The sequence below is a fragment of the Saccopteryx leptura genome, chromosome 2, assembly GCF_036850995.1.
Source record: "Saccopteryx leptura isolate mSacLep1 chromosome 2, mSacLep1_pri_phased_curated, whole genome shotgun sequence".
NCBI classification, from domain to species: domain Eukaryota; kingdom Metazoa; phylum Chordata; class Mammalia; order Chiroptera; family Emballonuridae; genus Saccopteryx; species Saccopteryx leptura.
Genome location: NC_089504.1, coordinates 1,818,000 through 1,833,344, shown reverse-complemented (window position 1 = coordinate 1,833,344; position 15,345 = coordinate 1,818,000). Strand labels below are relative to the sequence as shown.

The following is a 15,345-nucleotide window of genomic DNA, read 5'->3' as shown; positions in this document are numbered from 1 at the left end:
GGAGAGGTTCAGGGTGTGATCCCTGAAGTTGGATCGAGGGGACTCGCCCCGACTCCCTGTTCATTAGCTTGTGGAATTGGGGGAAGTCACTTCTCCAGGCCTGTTTCCTTCTCCAAGAAATGGGATAAAAGTAGCACAGAGTCAAAGGCCATTAGGGGGCAGGCAGTGGGACATGAGACGGTGAGGTCTGGGTGTGCCCACAGTGGGTCTGTCCCCCCGCTTCTCTGAGGGCACATGCCATGGGGTGACACAGCTCGTGGCCCGGGCCAGGGAAAGGGTCTGTGTCACTGCCCCTGCGGGAGGCTTGTCCATTGAACGTGGCAGTTGCACTTCCTGTCTCTCCCGGCAGGTTGTACATGCGGCAGCCTTGCTTCCTGCTTCTGAACTGGCCCTCTGCCCAGTGGACAGTTCCCCGGGGGGAGAGGTAAGGGGTGCCCACCATGGAGTCTCTGCCCGAAGTCCAGGCCTAGGAAGCTTGTTCTTACTGTCCAGTGGCTTTGTCCTTTGAAAATGAATGTTAATGGCCCTGGCTGGCTGCTCAGTGGATAGAGTGTCAGCCCAGAGTATGGCTGTTCTGGGTTCAATTTCTGGTCAGGGCACACAGGAGAAGCAACCAACTGCTTCTCCCCCTCCCTCTCCCCCTTCTCTTTCTCTTTCCCTCCTGCAGCCAGTGGCTCGATTGGTTTGAGCATGGCCCGGGCACTGAGGATGGCTCAGTTGGTCCGAGCGTGTCAGCCTCAAGCGCTAAAAATGGCTCCGTACTCGAGCATCAGCCCTAGACGGGGGTTGCCGAGTGGATCCCTGTTGGGGCGCATGCGGGAGTCTGTCTATCTCCTCTTCTCTCACTTAAAAAAAAAAAGTTACTGGGTAGGAAAAGCAGTTTGAATACTTTTTACAACTCGAAAGGGTTACTATATTCCTAAAAATAAAATCACACTCACTTGGACAGAATCACTCCGGAGTATGAACACATGAGGGGTCTGGATTCACACTCGAGCTCTGCCCGCAGCCTGGCATGCCCGGTTCTCGTGTGTCATGTGGTCGTGAGGTCCAGCAACTTGGGCCAAGGCATGGACATGACACAACACACACACACACTCACACTAACGGTTGTTTTTTAACCAAAACCGTGCATTGAAATGGGAATGTTGAGCTCACTAGCTTTCTGCCGCTGGGATTCTAATGGCTTCGTGAAGCTGTCCGGAGTGACTGGCCGGCCTGCCGTGTGGCTGACGCGCACGCTGACCCCTGTGTGTTGTGCTCTCCATGTTTTGTAGCTTTCACGCTGTAGCTCAATGAGTTCACTGTCACGGGAAGTGAGCCAGCACTTTGACCAGGTACCTGTGGCTGGCGGTTCCCTGAGCACAGGGCTGAACTGGGTGGCCTTTCTCCTCTAAGGGCTGTGTCAGTCGGTCACTAACATGACATGGTGTCCCCAGCCGTCCCATGACTAAGGACGCAGTGTTCCTTTTCTTCCTGTGTCGTAGAGTGTTACCTGTGCAGATGCTCTGACGACATAGTGCGCACCCCACACGTTCCAGGGGGCAGGGACTTTGTAACTGCGCTCTGTCTGAATTGGGTTTTCCAAATGACCAGCCCTGGGCCATAGCCTCCCTGTGTGAGTGTGTTGGTCGTCACTGGGGTGTCGTTTGAAAGAGAGAATTCCTTTTTCTGACCCAGCGCGAGAAGGTTGATTTTAGGCTGGGCAGAGTGTCGCAGCGACAGCAGTCAGCGAGGGAAATAAAGGAACGCTGCGTCCCTCTCTGGAGCGAGGAACCAGGCTTTCTCTGGCGGCCCCGCTGGAAGGCTCCTGTGGCCTAATTTGCATATGAAAGCACTGGGTTCTGTAGCTGGACACTTAGTAGCCAGTGTCTCCTCACTGCTGCCTGACACTAACATTGCACGTCGGTGCCCTGCATGCCCTGGTTCCGGAGTTCTCTGCATGCTGCTTGGTTTGCATCATCTCTCTGTGAACCGTAAATAATTAAACCCAGTGTTGGAAGAAGTCTCTTCCACCTGCTTCTGTGGCTCACTTAACAGTAGTGCAAGTCCTTCCTCAGCAGCGGTGTCTGAGTGTGCGAGGCCGTCTTGTTGAGCCGAGCTGCTCTCTCTGTCCTCAGGCTCCCAGTGACCACCCCCCAGCAGGGGCCGCCCCCGCGCCAGCCGTGCCCTTCTACAACCCCACGCAGTTCTCACAGGTGAGCGGCTGCCGGCTCAGGGAGGAGGTGGGAGAAACCGTTCCCCCGACCTGTGACCCGGCTCCCGCTCTGCCACTGCGCCTTGCTGACTCTCCCTGTGGGTTCCTGGGCTGCGCAGGCCGGGCCGCCTTCACCTGGAAGTGCGGCCCTCCAGGTGGGAGTGTCTCAGCTGTCTCCTAGCTCTCTCCTTTCCCTCTCCTCCCTTCCAGGCTCTTGCCTCTGCAGTCTGGACTGGCTGAGAGAGGCGGGGGTCTGCAGGGGGCCTTGGCATTCAGAGTGGAGCACCTCCCCTGACCCCGAGTGGTCCTGATGCACAGCCTGCCTCCCTGCCTCTGTGCCCTGGCCTCCTCGCTCTGAGCCATCCTGCGCCCACACCTTCCCCACCCCCTGCTGTCCTCTGTGCCCTGGTCTCCTCGCTCTGAGCCACCCTGCGCCCACACCTTCCCCACCCCCTGCTGTCCTCTGTGCCCTGGTCTCCTCGCTCTGAGCCGTCCTGCACCCACACCTTCCCCACCCCCTGCTGTCCTCTGTGCCCTGGTCTCCTCGCTCTGAGCCGCCCTGCGCCCACACCTTCCCCACCCCCTGCTGTCCTCTGTGCCCTGGTCTCCTCGCTCTGAGCCGCCCTGCGCCCACACCTTCCCCACCCCCTGCTGTCCTCTGTGTCAGCCTCTGCAGATGAGGCTGTTGTTGGCCTCCTGTCCTGTTTCCACCTGGCCACCGTCTGCCTTTCTGCTTCAGGATTCAGTGGTAGTGGTCTCCTTGCCAACCCCGTCTCATAGTTCGGCCTCTGCGCCAGCCCTCAGCTCTCCCGTTGGGGTTTGTGCGGGATAGGAGGCATGCCTGCATTCACTCACTGTCCTTCCCTGCTGCTCCTTAGCTCTCCAGACTCCGCCCGCAGACTGGCCTCATGCAGAGCCCCTGGCCAATTGCTGCACCTGATCTGATGCCCACGGGCCAGTTGTCAGGGATAGAGCAGGCGTGTCTGACGTCAGGGGTGTGTCCCAATGTGCTGAGCCCTCCCTGGGTGTCACCACCTCGGGCAGGCGGGTGGCAGTCAGTGCTGTTGTGTCCTTCCAGGCCTCTGCGCCCTCTGGAGGTTCCCAGTCTAGGAGGATTGGCCAGAGGAAGTACCCAGCGATGAGGTAGACCACGCCCTCTCGTGGGTCAGCATCAGGAACCTGACGTGACTCTCCACCAACATGCAGACTGCCTGCCTGCGACCTCCCCTCCGCTCCCAGAGGGACACGCAGTGGCTCAGAGCACAGCGTGGCCCTGTCTGCAGGAAGTGTGCCCATACTCCACAGCTCCACAGCTCCACAGCCTGCAGGGAAGCGTGGTCTTGGACTCAGAACCTTCCACCTGGAGGAGGATTTTGGGATAAACGTTCTTAGTCACCTAAGAATGCTACTGAGTGCGGCTGGGACTCTGCCACAGGGGAGACTGGAGCTCCTCAGCGAGGGCGTCTCGGACCCCGAGACGTTATTCCAGGTCCAGCCACGGCTCCTGGGAGGCACTGGGAGACAGTGCGCCTCCGGACGCCTGCCCTGCGGCCCGGGGAGCCAGCGCCCAGCCCTGCCGTCTCACCTGGAGCCGCGACTGGACGGTGCCTTCCCAGTCGGTGTCGGGAGTGGGACATCCGGTTAGGTCAGCGCCCAGAGTCTCGCCTGCAGCACTGTCTGTGCCCGGTCAGGACCACGGGCCCGTGAGGGACGAGAGCTTGTAACAGGACCCGTGTTCCAGATGTGACCGTCCTCAGTGCTGAGCGGGCACAGGGGCGCGGCCGACATCGGTCTATTAGGGTTTCCTTGTGCGCAGCCTGCTCAGAGCCATTGTCGGCGCAGCAGTGTGGGCGCCGTGCGCTGTACGCTGGCCACCGCCTCGCTTCTCTGGTGGCTTCAGAGTGCTGCCCGGCCCAGACGCTTCCTCTCTCCTACGTGACTTCACTGCAGGAGTTGGCCATTTCTTGGAGAAAGTGGCCTAAAATAACCTGTTGACGGAAGCTCCAGAGGCTGACAGCTGCTGCTGAGTGGTCGCCACGGAGACCCTGCAGCTGACCCCAGGCCTGCGAGGGACCTTCTCCTCCTGGACTCAGCTTTACGGCAGCTGACCACAGGCCTGTGAGGGACCTTCTCCTCCTGGACTCAGCTTTACGGCAGCTGACCACAGGCCTGTGAGGGACCTTCTCCTCCTGGACTCAGCTTTACGGCATCAGCGACTGTTAAGACTGTTCACGTTCTTGTCAAGTCTAAAGAGACTGGAGAAAGATTTAAATATTTATGAAACTCAGTAGGAACTAATATCCGTGGTTCTCCGTGTTTTAAATCCCAGAGGAGGGTCTTTCCCGTGCTCCTGGATCGGCTAGGACAGACAGACCCACCCCTATTCCACAGACGGGCAGGACTGGAGCCACGCCTGGGAAAGGCCTGGCCTCGCTGGGGCGTCGCCTGTGTCCCTGGGTTCAGGGGGCATTCCTGGGGCCTGAGACCCTCCTGCGCCTCGGCTTCCTCCGCCCACTGTTCTCTGTTAGTGACTTTGATTCAAGAAGCTTCCTCCAGGCGGGAGCTGCTATTTTTCCTAAATGCAAATTGTTACGCTGCAAATTGTTAAATAAAATATTTTGCGCTCTCAGCGCTCACCTGTTGTTTGCTTCCGCTGATTGAAGCCAGCGAGCCTGCAGGACCCAGGTCGCCGCACCTGTTCGTGCTGCGGTGTGGCCCGCGGCGTCCTGCTCTTCCAGGGCTCAGCCGGGGAGGTGGGTGGGTTTGCTCTGAAGCCCATCCTGCCTCCCAGGTGAACGTGGGCAGCCTGCGGAGGGGGCAGGTGTGTTCGGGCTCCACTTACAGGGCAGGTCCAGACTGGGCGCCCGTGCAGAGGCGAGAGGTGCGGGCCGGCGCGGACCCCGCGAGGAGGGACGCCGCTCGTGAGGGGCAGTCTCCGCGGCCACCCCCTCGCCCTCCCGCGCTTTGCAGCTGGGTCCTCCGGCCGCCAGGGGCCGCTGCAGGCGCGGGTCTGGCCGCCCTGCCCGCCGGTTGCCAGGAGCGGCCACCGAGGCCCGCGGGGCTGGAGGCGGGCGGCGCCGAGAGGTAGGGGCGCGGGTCCCGGAGGGGCTGGCGATCTCTGGGCGCAGAGTTAGGGTATGGGGGTGACCCTGGGGCTCAGGTCCGGGCCGGGTTGAGCGCTGACCTCAGGGGCACTGGGTCGAGGCGGGGCGCCGGGGTGCTGGGCGGGTTTCAGAGCGCAGGGACCCTAGGGCGGGTTCGGGGGTCCGGGACGGACAACCCCCGGGCGCGAGATGACCCGTGGGCGGGGTCCGGCGCGGGCTGACCCTGGAGCGCGGGTCTCGTCCAGCCCAGCTCCGCTGCGGTCGTTGCCCCGGAGCCGCCGGCTCTGAGCCGGGGCCTTGGGCAGCTGCGCCGCGGACCTGCTCGGAGCCGCCGGCGCTTGGTGCAGGGTCTGCGGGCGACGTGGGGGGCGCGCGGCCGCGCCAGCGCCGGTGGGACCCCCAGCCCAGGCGGCGCCTGGAAACCGGCCTCCGCTGGCCTTCACCTTGGGGAGGGGTCGGCATCCTCACTCCCCCAGCGCCCCCTGTGAGGAGCAGGCCCCCATCGGGAAGGTGGCTTCGGTCTTAGGAGGAGGCGCAGGCGGCAGCGTCTCCTTGAGTGCGTTTCTGCAGGCCTGCTGCCGGCCTGTACCCCCGCTACCCTGCACTGTAGCTGCCCTTCGGGGACGTGACTTCGTGGAAGTGAGAGCAGTTTTCCCGTAGGGCCCTGTGGAGGACTCCAGCCATGCAGCAGCCGGCCACACCCCTGCTGGACGGCCCCAGGCCTGACGGGGAGCCCCTGCAGATCCTCACTCCGCCTCACCTGGGACATCTGACCGCACGGCCCTGACACTGGGCCTCGCTGGCAGCCCCGAGGAGCCATCTCCCTGGTCGGCTTGGCTGCCATCCTCTGTGAGAACCGGACCCTGGACTATGCCCTCCGAGTCCGCCTGCCTGGGGCGGTCCGAGCCGGCTGCCCAGCAGCCCACGGCCCACGGGCATCTGCAGCCCGAAGACGGAATGCTCAAGAGGCAACTTCCCAACAAAGACCTGGCCCCCTGCCCAGGGTCCCCGCCCACTGACCACCCTCCTGGCCCTGAGAACAGCCCAGTAGTCCCTCTGAACAGTCCAGCAACAATCAGCAGCAATGAAGACCCACAGGCGAAGGCCAAACCCTTCGCCCCCAAGCCGCCGGCGAGGCCCAGACTGGAGCGGGCACTGTCCCTGGATGAGAAGGGCTGGAGGAGGCGGCGTCTGCAAAGCAGCCGGGAGGACCTGGCCCCCCAGAATGGGGCCAGCCCCTCTGGGGGCTCCTTGCAGGACCAGGTCCCCGGGCCCCTGGCCCACCCTTGCTCCCCGCCCTGCCTGAGCACCTCCTTGCAGGAAATCCCCAGGTCTGGCCGGGCCCCTGGCAATGCGGGAGGGAGCCCCTCCTCGTGGGGAAACGGCGGCTCCAGGATGATTGGCAGCTCCTCGGACCTCCTGCACCGGGTGGGGGCCTCGGCCGGGGGCAGCCCCAGGCCGCCCAGCGGCAGGCTCCCCTCTCGCCCGCTGCCCGCCATGGACTGGAACGTTGCCTCCGACTCCTTGCGGACAGCAAACAAGGTGGATGCTGATCAGGTGGACTACAAGCTCCGCCTGCAGACCAGGCTTTTCCGACCCCACAGCAGCCTGGGCCCCGGCCGGACCCCGAGCCCCCTGGCCTGCGACGACTGTTCCCTGCGCTCGGCCAAATCCTCCTTCAGCTTCCTGGCACCCATCCGCGCCAAGGACGTCCGGAGCAGGTAGGGCCTCCCAGGGAGGGGTGGGGGGGCACGGGGTCCGTGGCCTGGTATTTAGGTTTCCAGAGCAAGCCCCATGCGGACCTCGTGATGGCATTTTCATCCAGATGGGTCAAGGGCATGAAGGTGTAGCAAACACGCTCTCCATCCGTAGCCCTGTCTCCGGGCTCCACCCTAGAACCTCTCCGCGTGGACGTCCAGGACTGACGGCTAGACATGTGATTGCCAGACCCTGGGCTGAGCCACATGGACGGAGGGTCTCTAGGGTCCACTCTCGGGCAGCGGGCGGGGCCTGATTTCCTCCCTTTGCTTCCAGCGGGGTCCCGTGGTTTCCCTGGTGCTCTGGGACCCAGTTTGCTGAGCCCCCACCGTCACTCACTAGGAGGGTGAGGTTTGCATCGTGGAAGAACGCTTGGTTTCTGGGCTGTGTGGGCTTTAACAATGAACCCACAGTGACATTTTTTGTGTGTGTGTATAACAGAGACAGAGGCACAGATAAGGACAGACAGACAGGGAGAGATGAGAAGCATCAGTTCTTTGCTGCGGCTTACTTGTTCATTGATTGTTCTCATATGTGCCTTGACTGGGCAGGGTGGGGGTGCGCTCCAGCCGAGCAAGTGACCCCTTGCTCAAGCTAGTGACCTTGGGCTTCAAGCCAGCGACCACCTTTAGGCTCAAAGCAGTGACCATGAGGTCATGTCTATGATCCCACACTCAAGCCGGCAACCCCGCGCTCGAGCCAGATGAGCCCACACTCAGCAACCTCGTGGTTTCGAACTTGGGTCCTCTGCGTCCCAGTCCAACGCTCTATCCACGGCACCACCTCCTGGTCAGGCCATATTGACACTTTTATGGCTTAGCGAGAACCTGGGTGCCATCGTCATGTCTTCCCCTCTGCTCGTGACTCCCAAACACATGCTTCTGGCATGTGTCCATGACTTCACCAGACGCGGGACACAGGGGCTTCTGAGCCCGCCTGCACGGAATCGGGCTTCTCCTGAGAGCTCAGCCTCGGGGCCATAGCTCCACCCTCCCCTCTCGGTTCCCCCACGGGCCCCGCCACATCCACCAGGCCTCTGCTCCAGCCAGGGCTAGGCGGGTCGATAAAAGCACACATCCGGCCGTGGCGGCCCCTGACTTCAGGAGCCTGAGCGGCCTGTCCCGGCGGCCGGCCCTCCCTGGGTCCATCTGCTCGGACCCTGAGTTCAGTTGGGCCCCCTCTCCGCAGGAGCTACCTGGAGGGGAGTCTCCTGGCAAGTGGGGCCTTGATGGGGGCAGACGAGCTCGCCCGGTACTTCCCGGACCGGAGCGTGGCCCTCTTCGTGGCCACCTGGAACATGCAGGGCCAGAAGGTAAACAGGCCGTCCACCTCTCCCGGGAGGAGGTTCCTGCCTGTTCTTCCCAAGGCCTCCGAGTCTCCCCCAGCTCCCGACACCCCAGAACTCCCCCTGCTACCCCCACACCCCACTGCCCTGGTGACGGGCAGGAGGGCAGCCTTCCCTCACAGCCGGTTGACTTAGAGCCGTTTCGGGGGGACAGCCCCTCCCCCACGATGGCCTCCCTCCTCCCGTGGCTGACACTGCGCTGGCTCCCTCTCCCCCAGCTCCCCCGTCTGCCCTGGGGTCACCCCTGTGTCCTGTGGGGCCTGACACACAGGCAGAGCTGCCTGGGGCTGTTTCACACTCGTGTGGCCCCTGCCAGCTGGGGCTCTACCCCTCGACCTCCCCTACACCTGCCTGAGTCCCACCTGCAAGGTGGGGGCACCCAGGAAATCTGTCGGGTAGGTGAGCGCGGACACCCCAGTCCGAGGGGCGCGTCACATCCTGACCTCCACGGTGGACCCAGAGCCGCAGGCCAGGGCTTGCACGCTGATTTCTGGGGAAGCCTTCTGGCCGCGGTCCCTGCCGGCTTCCTCTTCAGCCAACCCCGTGTCTCCCTGGGGCCCCTTCGCAAGGCGAGGTCTCTGTCATCAGTGTCGCACTCTCCGGCATCCTGCCGCGGGCCCCTGACTTCCAGGGGCCGGGTGGGGCCTTGTTCTGGGCTGTGCGTGGTCCTGACGCCCGCGGGGTGAGGGACAGAATCGCGGCCACAAGCAGGGTCCTCAAGGCAGCTCCCCTGGTGCCTCCTGTCCCCTGTGCGTGACAGTGTTGGGTGAGGGGAGGTTGGATGGGCCTCCCCTCCTTGTGGCCGTGTCCCCGCTGACAGCCGGGTGACAGTCACTGGGGAGAAAACAAGGCAGGGCTTGGGAGGTGGAAGGGACTTTCTGTTGAGTCAGAAGGGGCGGCAGGTGCCCAGGCTGCTGGCCCTGCCGTGCTCGGGGAGCCACTCTGCCCGTCCATGGGGCGCGGCCGTCGTGCTGGGCCCGCAGAACTGGCGTCGCCGCCACAGGGTGGAGGGAGATGGACGCGGGGCCCCTGCACCCCAGCTGCACGCCGGCCGGGTGTGCGTGTGGAAGGACTACTCACGGAGGGTCAGGCTCCGTGGCCAGCTGGGCGGGGGCCGGATGTGGCCAACTTACCGGCAGCCTTGAGGGGACACAGCCTTGGCCGTGACGGGCTGGGATGGGGAGAGGCCACGACGTCCCCAGGTGGGGTCCCTCCGGCCCCTTGCTAGGCGCCGCCTCTCCTCAGGAGCTGCCGCCAAACCTGGATGAGCTCCTGCTGCCCGCCGAGGCCGACTACGCCCAGGACCTGTACGTCATCGGCGTCCAGGAGGGCTGCTCCGACAGGTAGGGGCCCCCGGCCCACCCTGCATCTCCCTGAGCCCCTCGGTCCCTCCTGGTCCCCGTGAACAGCACTGCCGAGGCAGGCTTCCGGGGACTGCAGCTGCTGTGACCCGAGCCCCCGCCCCCCACCCTTGCCACCAGGCCTGAGCCGAACACGCAAACCACGTTCTGAAATGGTGACTCTGGGTATTTAAAATACACGAGGCCAGTCAGAGAAGGGTACAAACACAGCAGAGAGCAGTGTGGCCACTCAGTCCCCCGGGGCTCCCACCAGACCCCTCCACGGTGTCGCTGACCCACCCTGTGGCCCGGGGGGCTGCTGCTCACCTGTCCTGTCTGGCCGCGCACCTGCAGCGCTGTTGAGGGTCACTTGGCGAGGGGGGCTGGCTCCCGGACGTGCACAGGACGGGTATCCTGCTCCTCACGCAGCAGCACACGCCCTGGTCTGGGACTTCTCCCCGGGTCTCGGCCAGGTGGGCCGGGGGTTCTTGACCGAGTCTCAGCTGGGGCCAGGACCCGACCCCATGTCACTGGAGCCCTTTCGAGGCAGCAGGATGACACGGGCCTGTGACGTTGCTGCAGATGTCCCAGGAAGCCCCCCTTTCTGGCCCGGCAGTCTGCACAGCCTGCCATTCTCCTTGCAAGGCGAGGAGGCGGGACCGTGAAGGCCTCTCCCCCCCCAGGATGTGGAGCTAGGAGGCGGGTCCCCTCTGCAGGACCCCTCCCCAGGGCCGCCTTCAGCCTCCCCCTCCCTGCAGGCGGGAGTGGGAGGCACGCCTGCAGGAGACGCTGGGCCCGCACTACGTGATGCTGCACTCCGCGGCCCACGGGGCGCTCCACATGTCCGTGCTCCTCCGCCGGGACCTCATCTGGTTCTGCTCAGGTAGGCGGCCCCCGCCCACGCGCCAGCCCCCGCCCACGCCCTGCTCTCCGTCCAGTGCTGCTGGACTCGCTGGGCTGCCGTCTCCTCCCCCCACGCAGAGGTGGAGAGCTCCACCGTGACCACGCGCATCGTGTCCCAAATCAAGACCAAGGGGGCCCTGGGCGTCGGCTTCACCTTCTTCGGCACCTCCTTCCTCTTCATCACATCCCACTTCACCTGTAAGTCACCTGCACCCGCACCTGCACCCGGGTGTCGTGGGAGGCGCCGCTCCTCCCGCGGGAGAGCTTGGCCTCATGGGACCTGCATCTCTGGGCCCTAAGGGACCCTGATAGGAGTGACGGTGGCCTCATCTCACGGGCTCCATTCCAGAGCGAGGTTTTAGGATGGGTCACTGCAGGCCACGCCACGGGGTCACCACCCACACCCACCACCCGGAGTCCAGCCCCGAGTCGGTGCCTGGCCCCTGGAGAGGCCCCCACCACCTTGTCCTTGCAGCGGGAGACGGGAAGGTCAGCGAGAGGCTGCTTGACTACAGCAAGACCATCCAGGGCCTCGCCCTGCCCAGGAACGTGCCGGACACCTGCCCCTACCGCTCCGACGCTGGTGAGTGGCCGGGGGGCGGTGCTCACAGTGCTTTCCCCTCCCCAGAGGAGGCGGCCCCTGCCTTGTGCTCTGGGTAGTTGAGGGGAGACAGATCGGGGCCGGGGGCCCGGACCGACCCGTTTCTAAGGCTTGGCGCGCGGGGAGGGCTGGGCTCAGGGGCTCCCTGGCTTGTGCCCCAGCGGACGTCACCACTCGCTTCGACGGGGTGTTCTGGTTTGGAGACTTCAACTTCCGGCTGAGCGGCGGCCGCGTGGCCGTGGAGTCCATCCTGAAGCAGGACCCGGGAGCGAGGGTGCCCGCCCTGCTGCAGCACGACCAGCTCGCCCGGGAGATGAAGAGAGGTGAGGCTGAGGAGGGAGCGGTGCCCAGGAGGGGCACGGCCTGGGGAGGAGGCGGCAACCAGGAGAGGACCAGCTGGAGTCCCGTGCCCGCGGTCTGAGACACGCCCGGGCCCACCCCAGGGTCCATCTTCAAGGGCTTCCAGGAGCCAGACATCCACTTCCTGCCATCGTACAAGTTCGACATTGGGAAGGACTCGTACGACACGTCATCCAAGCAGAGGACCCCGTCCTACACGGTGAGCGCAGCTGGCCCTGCTGGCAGGGTGGGGTGCACTCACGCTCCGGAGCAGGGGTGTGCTGCACGCTGGGAAGCCCGCCCCCCAGGAGCCGGCACACACGGCCGGGGCGTGCCTAGTGTGGGCCAGTGACTGCACCGAAATGCCCTCCTCCCAGGGCCATCCTGAGCCGGGCACCCAGCCCCCCACTCTCAGAGGCCTGGTGCACAGCTCGCCGCAATGTCCGTCACTCCCGCCACGTGCTGTTGGAGACACCTTGTCGAAGGAGGGGCTCCAGACCGCAGGCCCTGGACCAGCGTGGGTGGCGGGTGCGAATTTGACCCTGGCTGCCTCTGCCGGCTCCCACAGTGCTGAGGGGAGCAGGTGTTGCCTCGGGGCCGCACGGGGAAAGCCTGGGCACAGCTGGCCTGCCCAGCTCCTGGACGCCCGGCAGTAGAGTGGGTTCAGGGTGCCCCGGCTCAGGGATGGGTTCCCGCGGCAGGACTGACTCAGGACTCAGCTCACGCAGCTGGGGGAAGGGGGGAGCAGGTCAGAGCCTGCAGCGAGCTGGGTGTCACGGGTCCCCCACTTCTGGACTCTTCCTGCAGGACCGGGTCATGTACCGGAACCGGCACAAGGACGACATCTGTCCGCTCAAGTACTCCTCCTGTCCTGGGATCAAAACCTCTGACCACCGCCCTGTGTACGGCCTGTTCCGGGTGAAAGTGCGGCCAGGCAGAGACAAGTCAGTGTCCCTGGCCTTCTCGCTCTTGGGGCTCGCGGCCAGGGCGGGGGGGGTGGTTCTGGGACAGAGCAGAACCCAGGCCTATGCCTGGAGGGTACCATCTTCAGACCTTGGTGCAGGCCATTGTCTCTGCGTCCTGACACCCCCAGACAGGAGCAGGGTGCCGGCTGCCCCACCAGGGGTCACAGCCATGGACGGATCTGAAGCAGCTGTCACATGAGCGACACGCCACGGGGTCGGGACCCGGCCCGGCCCGTGCGCCCCCAGAGGTGGCCGGACCTCTGGTCATCTCAGCAGAGCCAGGCTGAGCGTCACTCTGACGCTCCCAGCGTCACTCTGGGGGTGTGGGCCGGGCAGCCTGAGACTCGGCAGGGCGCTGGCACCCCTCCCGCGGCCTCAGCCCTCCTTCCTGACGGCTCTCGTATCCACAGCATTCCACTGGCTGCTGGCAAGTTTGACCGTGAACTGTACCTGATAGGAATTAAAAGGCGGATTTCCAAAGAAATTCAGAGACAGCAGGCCCTGAAGACGCAGCCTGCCAGTGCTGTCTGCACCGTTTCCTGAGGGAGCGAGCTGGGCCGCAGGCCACTGCAAGAACCCCGCGAAGGGTGAGGAGGCGCCCCTGGGAGGGCTCAGCCTCTGGGGGTGCCAACCGCAGCTGGAGGCCGTCCGTCCCCCCTCCTCAGCAGAGCCCTCCGGGGCTGGACGGCAGGGCCGGCAGTTCACAGCCCCACCCCAGAACCCAGGACTTGCTCCCATGTCCTCCCTGCACACGTCCTGGCTCCCTGCTCATGGCAGGTGGAGCTTGGGCCCAACACTGTCCGCCCACACCTGTCATCGTCACTTAGGGGGACTCCCCTTTGAAGCCAGCAGCAGAGCCCACACTGACCCTCACCTCCTCCAAGTTTGTGCACCCGTGGACGCCCCAGCGTCCAGGTCTCTTTCCTCCTGCCCTTCCTCGTCTGAGCACAGCTGGCCTGGGACCAAGCAGGCCGCTCTCAGTGGGGGGCCCATGGCACGTGTTCGGACCAGGACCACGCCAAGGCTGAGCTGGTCACCAGGTGGAAGCCAGACGATGACCGGGGAGTGGCCATGGCCCCCAGTGCTGGGCTGGGACGAGGGGGTTGTGGCCGACGTTTTAGGGCTGGACGAGCCCTCCAGCCATGATGCCACCTCCCCGTTCTCGGTTCTGCTCCGTCAGTCACAGATGATGCTCACAGCAGTGCGCTCACCAGCCAGGGTGTTCTCACCGTCCCCCAGGCCAGCACCCCACACAGGGCGTTCTCACCTGTCCCCCAGGCCAGCACCCCACACCTGGAGTTCTGTTCAGAGCCTGCTGTCCCTTTCTAACCCGGTCTTTTCTAAAAAGCATACGCTTTTGAGTGTGGGGAAAAACCTAGGGGCCCCCATCTAATGTTTTCAATTATTTATTTTTCCATATTTATATTTTTAAATAAATGCACATATTGAATCCGAAACACTTTCTGGCCAGAGTGAGTCCTAGAAAGAAACCACCTGTACATAGAACCTGTCCTCAGTGTCCTTAGAAGAAAAGGCAGACCCTGCACCTCACTCCTGCTGGTTTTGTACCGTCCCATTTCTGTCCCATTCATGCCCCGTCTGTCCACTGCTCTGAGGTGTCAACGGGAAAGTGGATACTCGAGATGTGAGTGAACCACAACAAAGTCAGCTCTGTGGACGAGTACACCCAGCTCCCCAGAGCACCGGCCTCCACTGTAAGTTTTAAGCAGGGTGACGCGATCCCAACGCAGGCGGGAGGAACCAGAGGAGGGCAGCCTGCCCCATCTCATTTCAAGCAGCTGCTCTTACTCTCTGCACATAGAAAATCCTGCTGAAGTGAATGAACGTGCCGTTGAGTTTCGAATCGGTTAACTGGAAGTCTCTTACAGATTTCTGTGGCAGTGGGACCTGAAACTAAGGACAACTTGACCGTTTTCACTAGGCGTTGGGTCTAGCCCAAAACACGTTAGTTTAACATGACTGAAAACATCAGGTTGGCCCAGGACCAAGCTGCTCTGGGGTGATCACACACACACAGTAAAACTGTGGGTCAGAAGTGATGGACTTCACACTAGCGTTAGGTTTTAGATGGATGGAATTTCAGTAGATAATACAAGTGATCTGGAAAAGAGGCCGGATAAATGGCTGAGAGACCATTGATGTGACCGACATGGGCCACTGAGCGTGGTTTCTGGAGTCTGCCCTCACCTGACAGGCTGGGCAGGTGCTGCGGTTGACAAGTGACCGCCAGCTGGACCACCCTGGGAAGCACGACGTGGGCTGACGGGGCCAGCAGGCGGAAGTCTGGGGGTGACATGGATTGAGCTGGAAGGGTGGCGGGGAGGAGGAGACACAAGGTGAGGTCCAGGCAGGTCCTGCTGAAGGAACACGGACCCTGAAGGGGGCGGGCGGCCAGCTTCCACAGCACACGTCTGTCTGGTCACGAGCAGGCTCTACATGGTGCGCCAGGCTGCTGCGCAGGTGGAAGCCGCCTCCAGCCCTGCAGAACTTGGCAGGGACCTGGGCTTCCCCGGCCTCAACGCTCATCAGTGGCAGCTAAACTCCTGACCCGTGCTATCCACTGCCAGGTTCTTTCCCAGCGTGGTAGCCACCAGGGAAGTCCACCCACAAAGTCCGCTGGACTACCTGAACCTGACCGCCCCAGGGGACCATGTGACCAACGGCAGGTGCAGAGGCAAGTGGAGGCCGACACTTGCCCGGGAAGTGGTCACCTGGGCTGGTGTGCTGTAGGGGCACCTGACAGGCCCTGGCAGAATAACCAGGTTGCAGAAG

At 63.5% G+C, this 15,345-nt stretch overlaps 2 protein-coding genes across 8 annotated transcripts in view; both read left to right on the top strand.

Moving 5' to 3' along the window:
* SEC16A (SEC16 homolog A, endoplasmic reticulum export factor) overlaps positions 1-4,833 on the top strand; it is a 39,299-nt gene extending 34,466 nt beyond the window's left edge. For 5 of the 7 annotated variants that reach the window (XM_066366698.1, XM_066366703.1, XM_066366701.1 and 2 more), the window contains 4 exons: positions 350-424; positions 1,278-1,337; positions 2,121-2,198; positions 3,276-4,833. In XM_066366698.1, the coding sequence (XP_066222795.1) occupies positions 350-424; positions 1,278-1,337; positions 2,121-2,198; positions 3,276-3,344 (282 nt within the window). In that variant the 3' untranslated portion in view covers positions 3,345-4,833. The remainder of the gene's footprint in view (positions 1-349; positions 425-1,277; positions 1,338-2,120; positions 2,199-3,275) is intronic. The other 2 variants (XM_066366700.1, XM_066366702.1) reach the window with 2 other exon arrangements.
* A 363-nt stretch (positions 4,834-5,196) lies between these two features.
* INPP5E (inositol polyphosphate-5-phosphatase E) lies at positions 5,197-13,970 on the top strand. The gene is made up of 11 exons (XM_066366708.1): positions 5,197-5,281; positions 5,962-7,022; positions 8,248-8,371; positions 9,650-9,747; positions 10,503-10,627; positions 10,726-10,845; positions 11,123-11,230; positions 11,410-11,571; positions 11,692-11,807; positions 12,395-12,531; positions 12,963-13,970. The coding sequence occupies exons 2-11, from the start codon at positions 6,172-6,174 to the stop codon at positions 13,093-13,095; spliced, it is 1,974 nt and encodes a 657-aa protein (XP_066222805.1). The 5' UTR covers positions 5,197-5,281; positions 5,962-6,171; the 3' UTR covers positions 13,096-13,970.
* Positions 13,971-15,345: the final 1,375 nt, after the last annotated feature.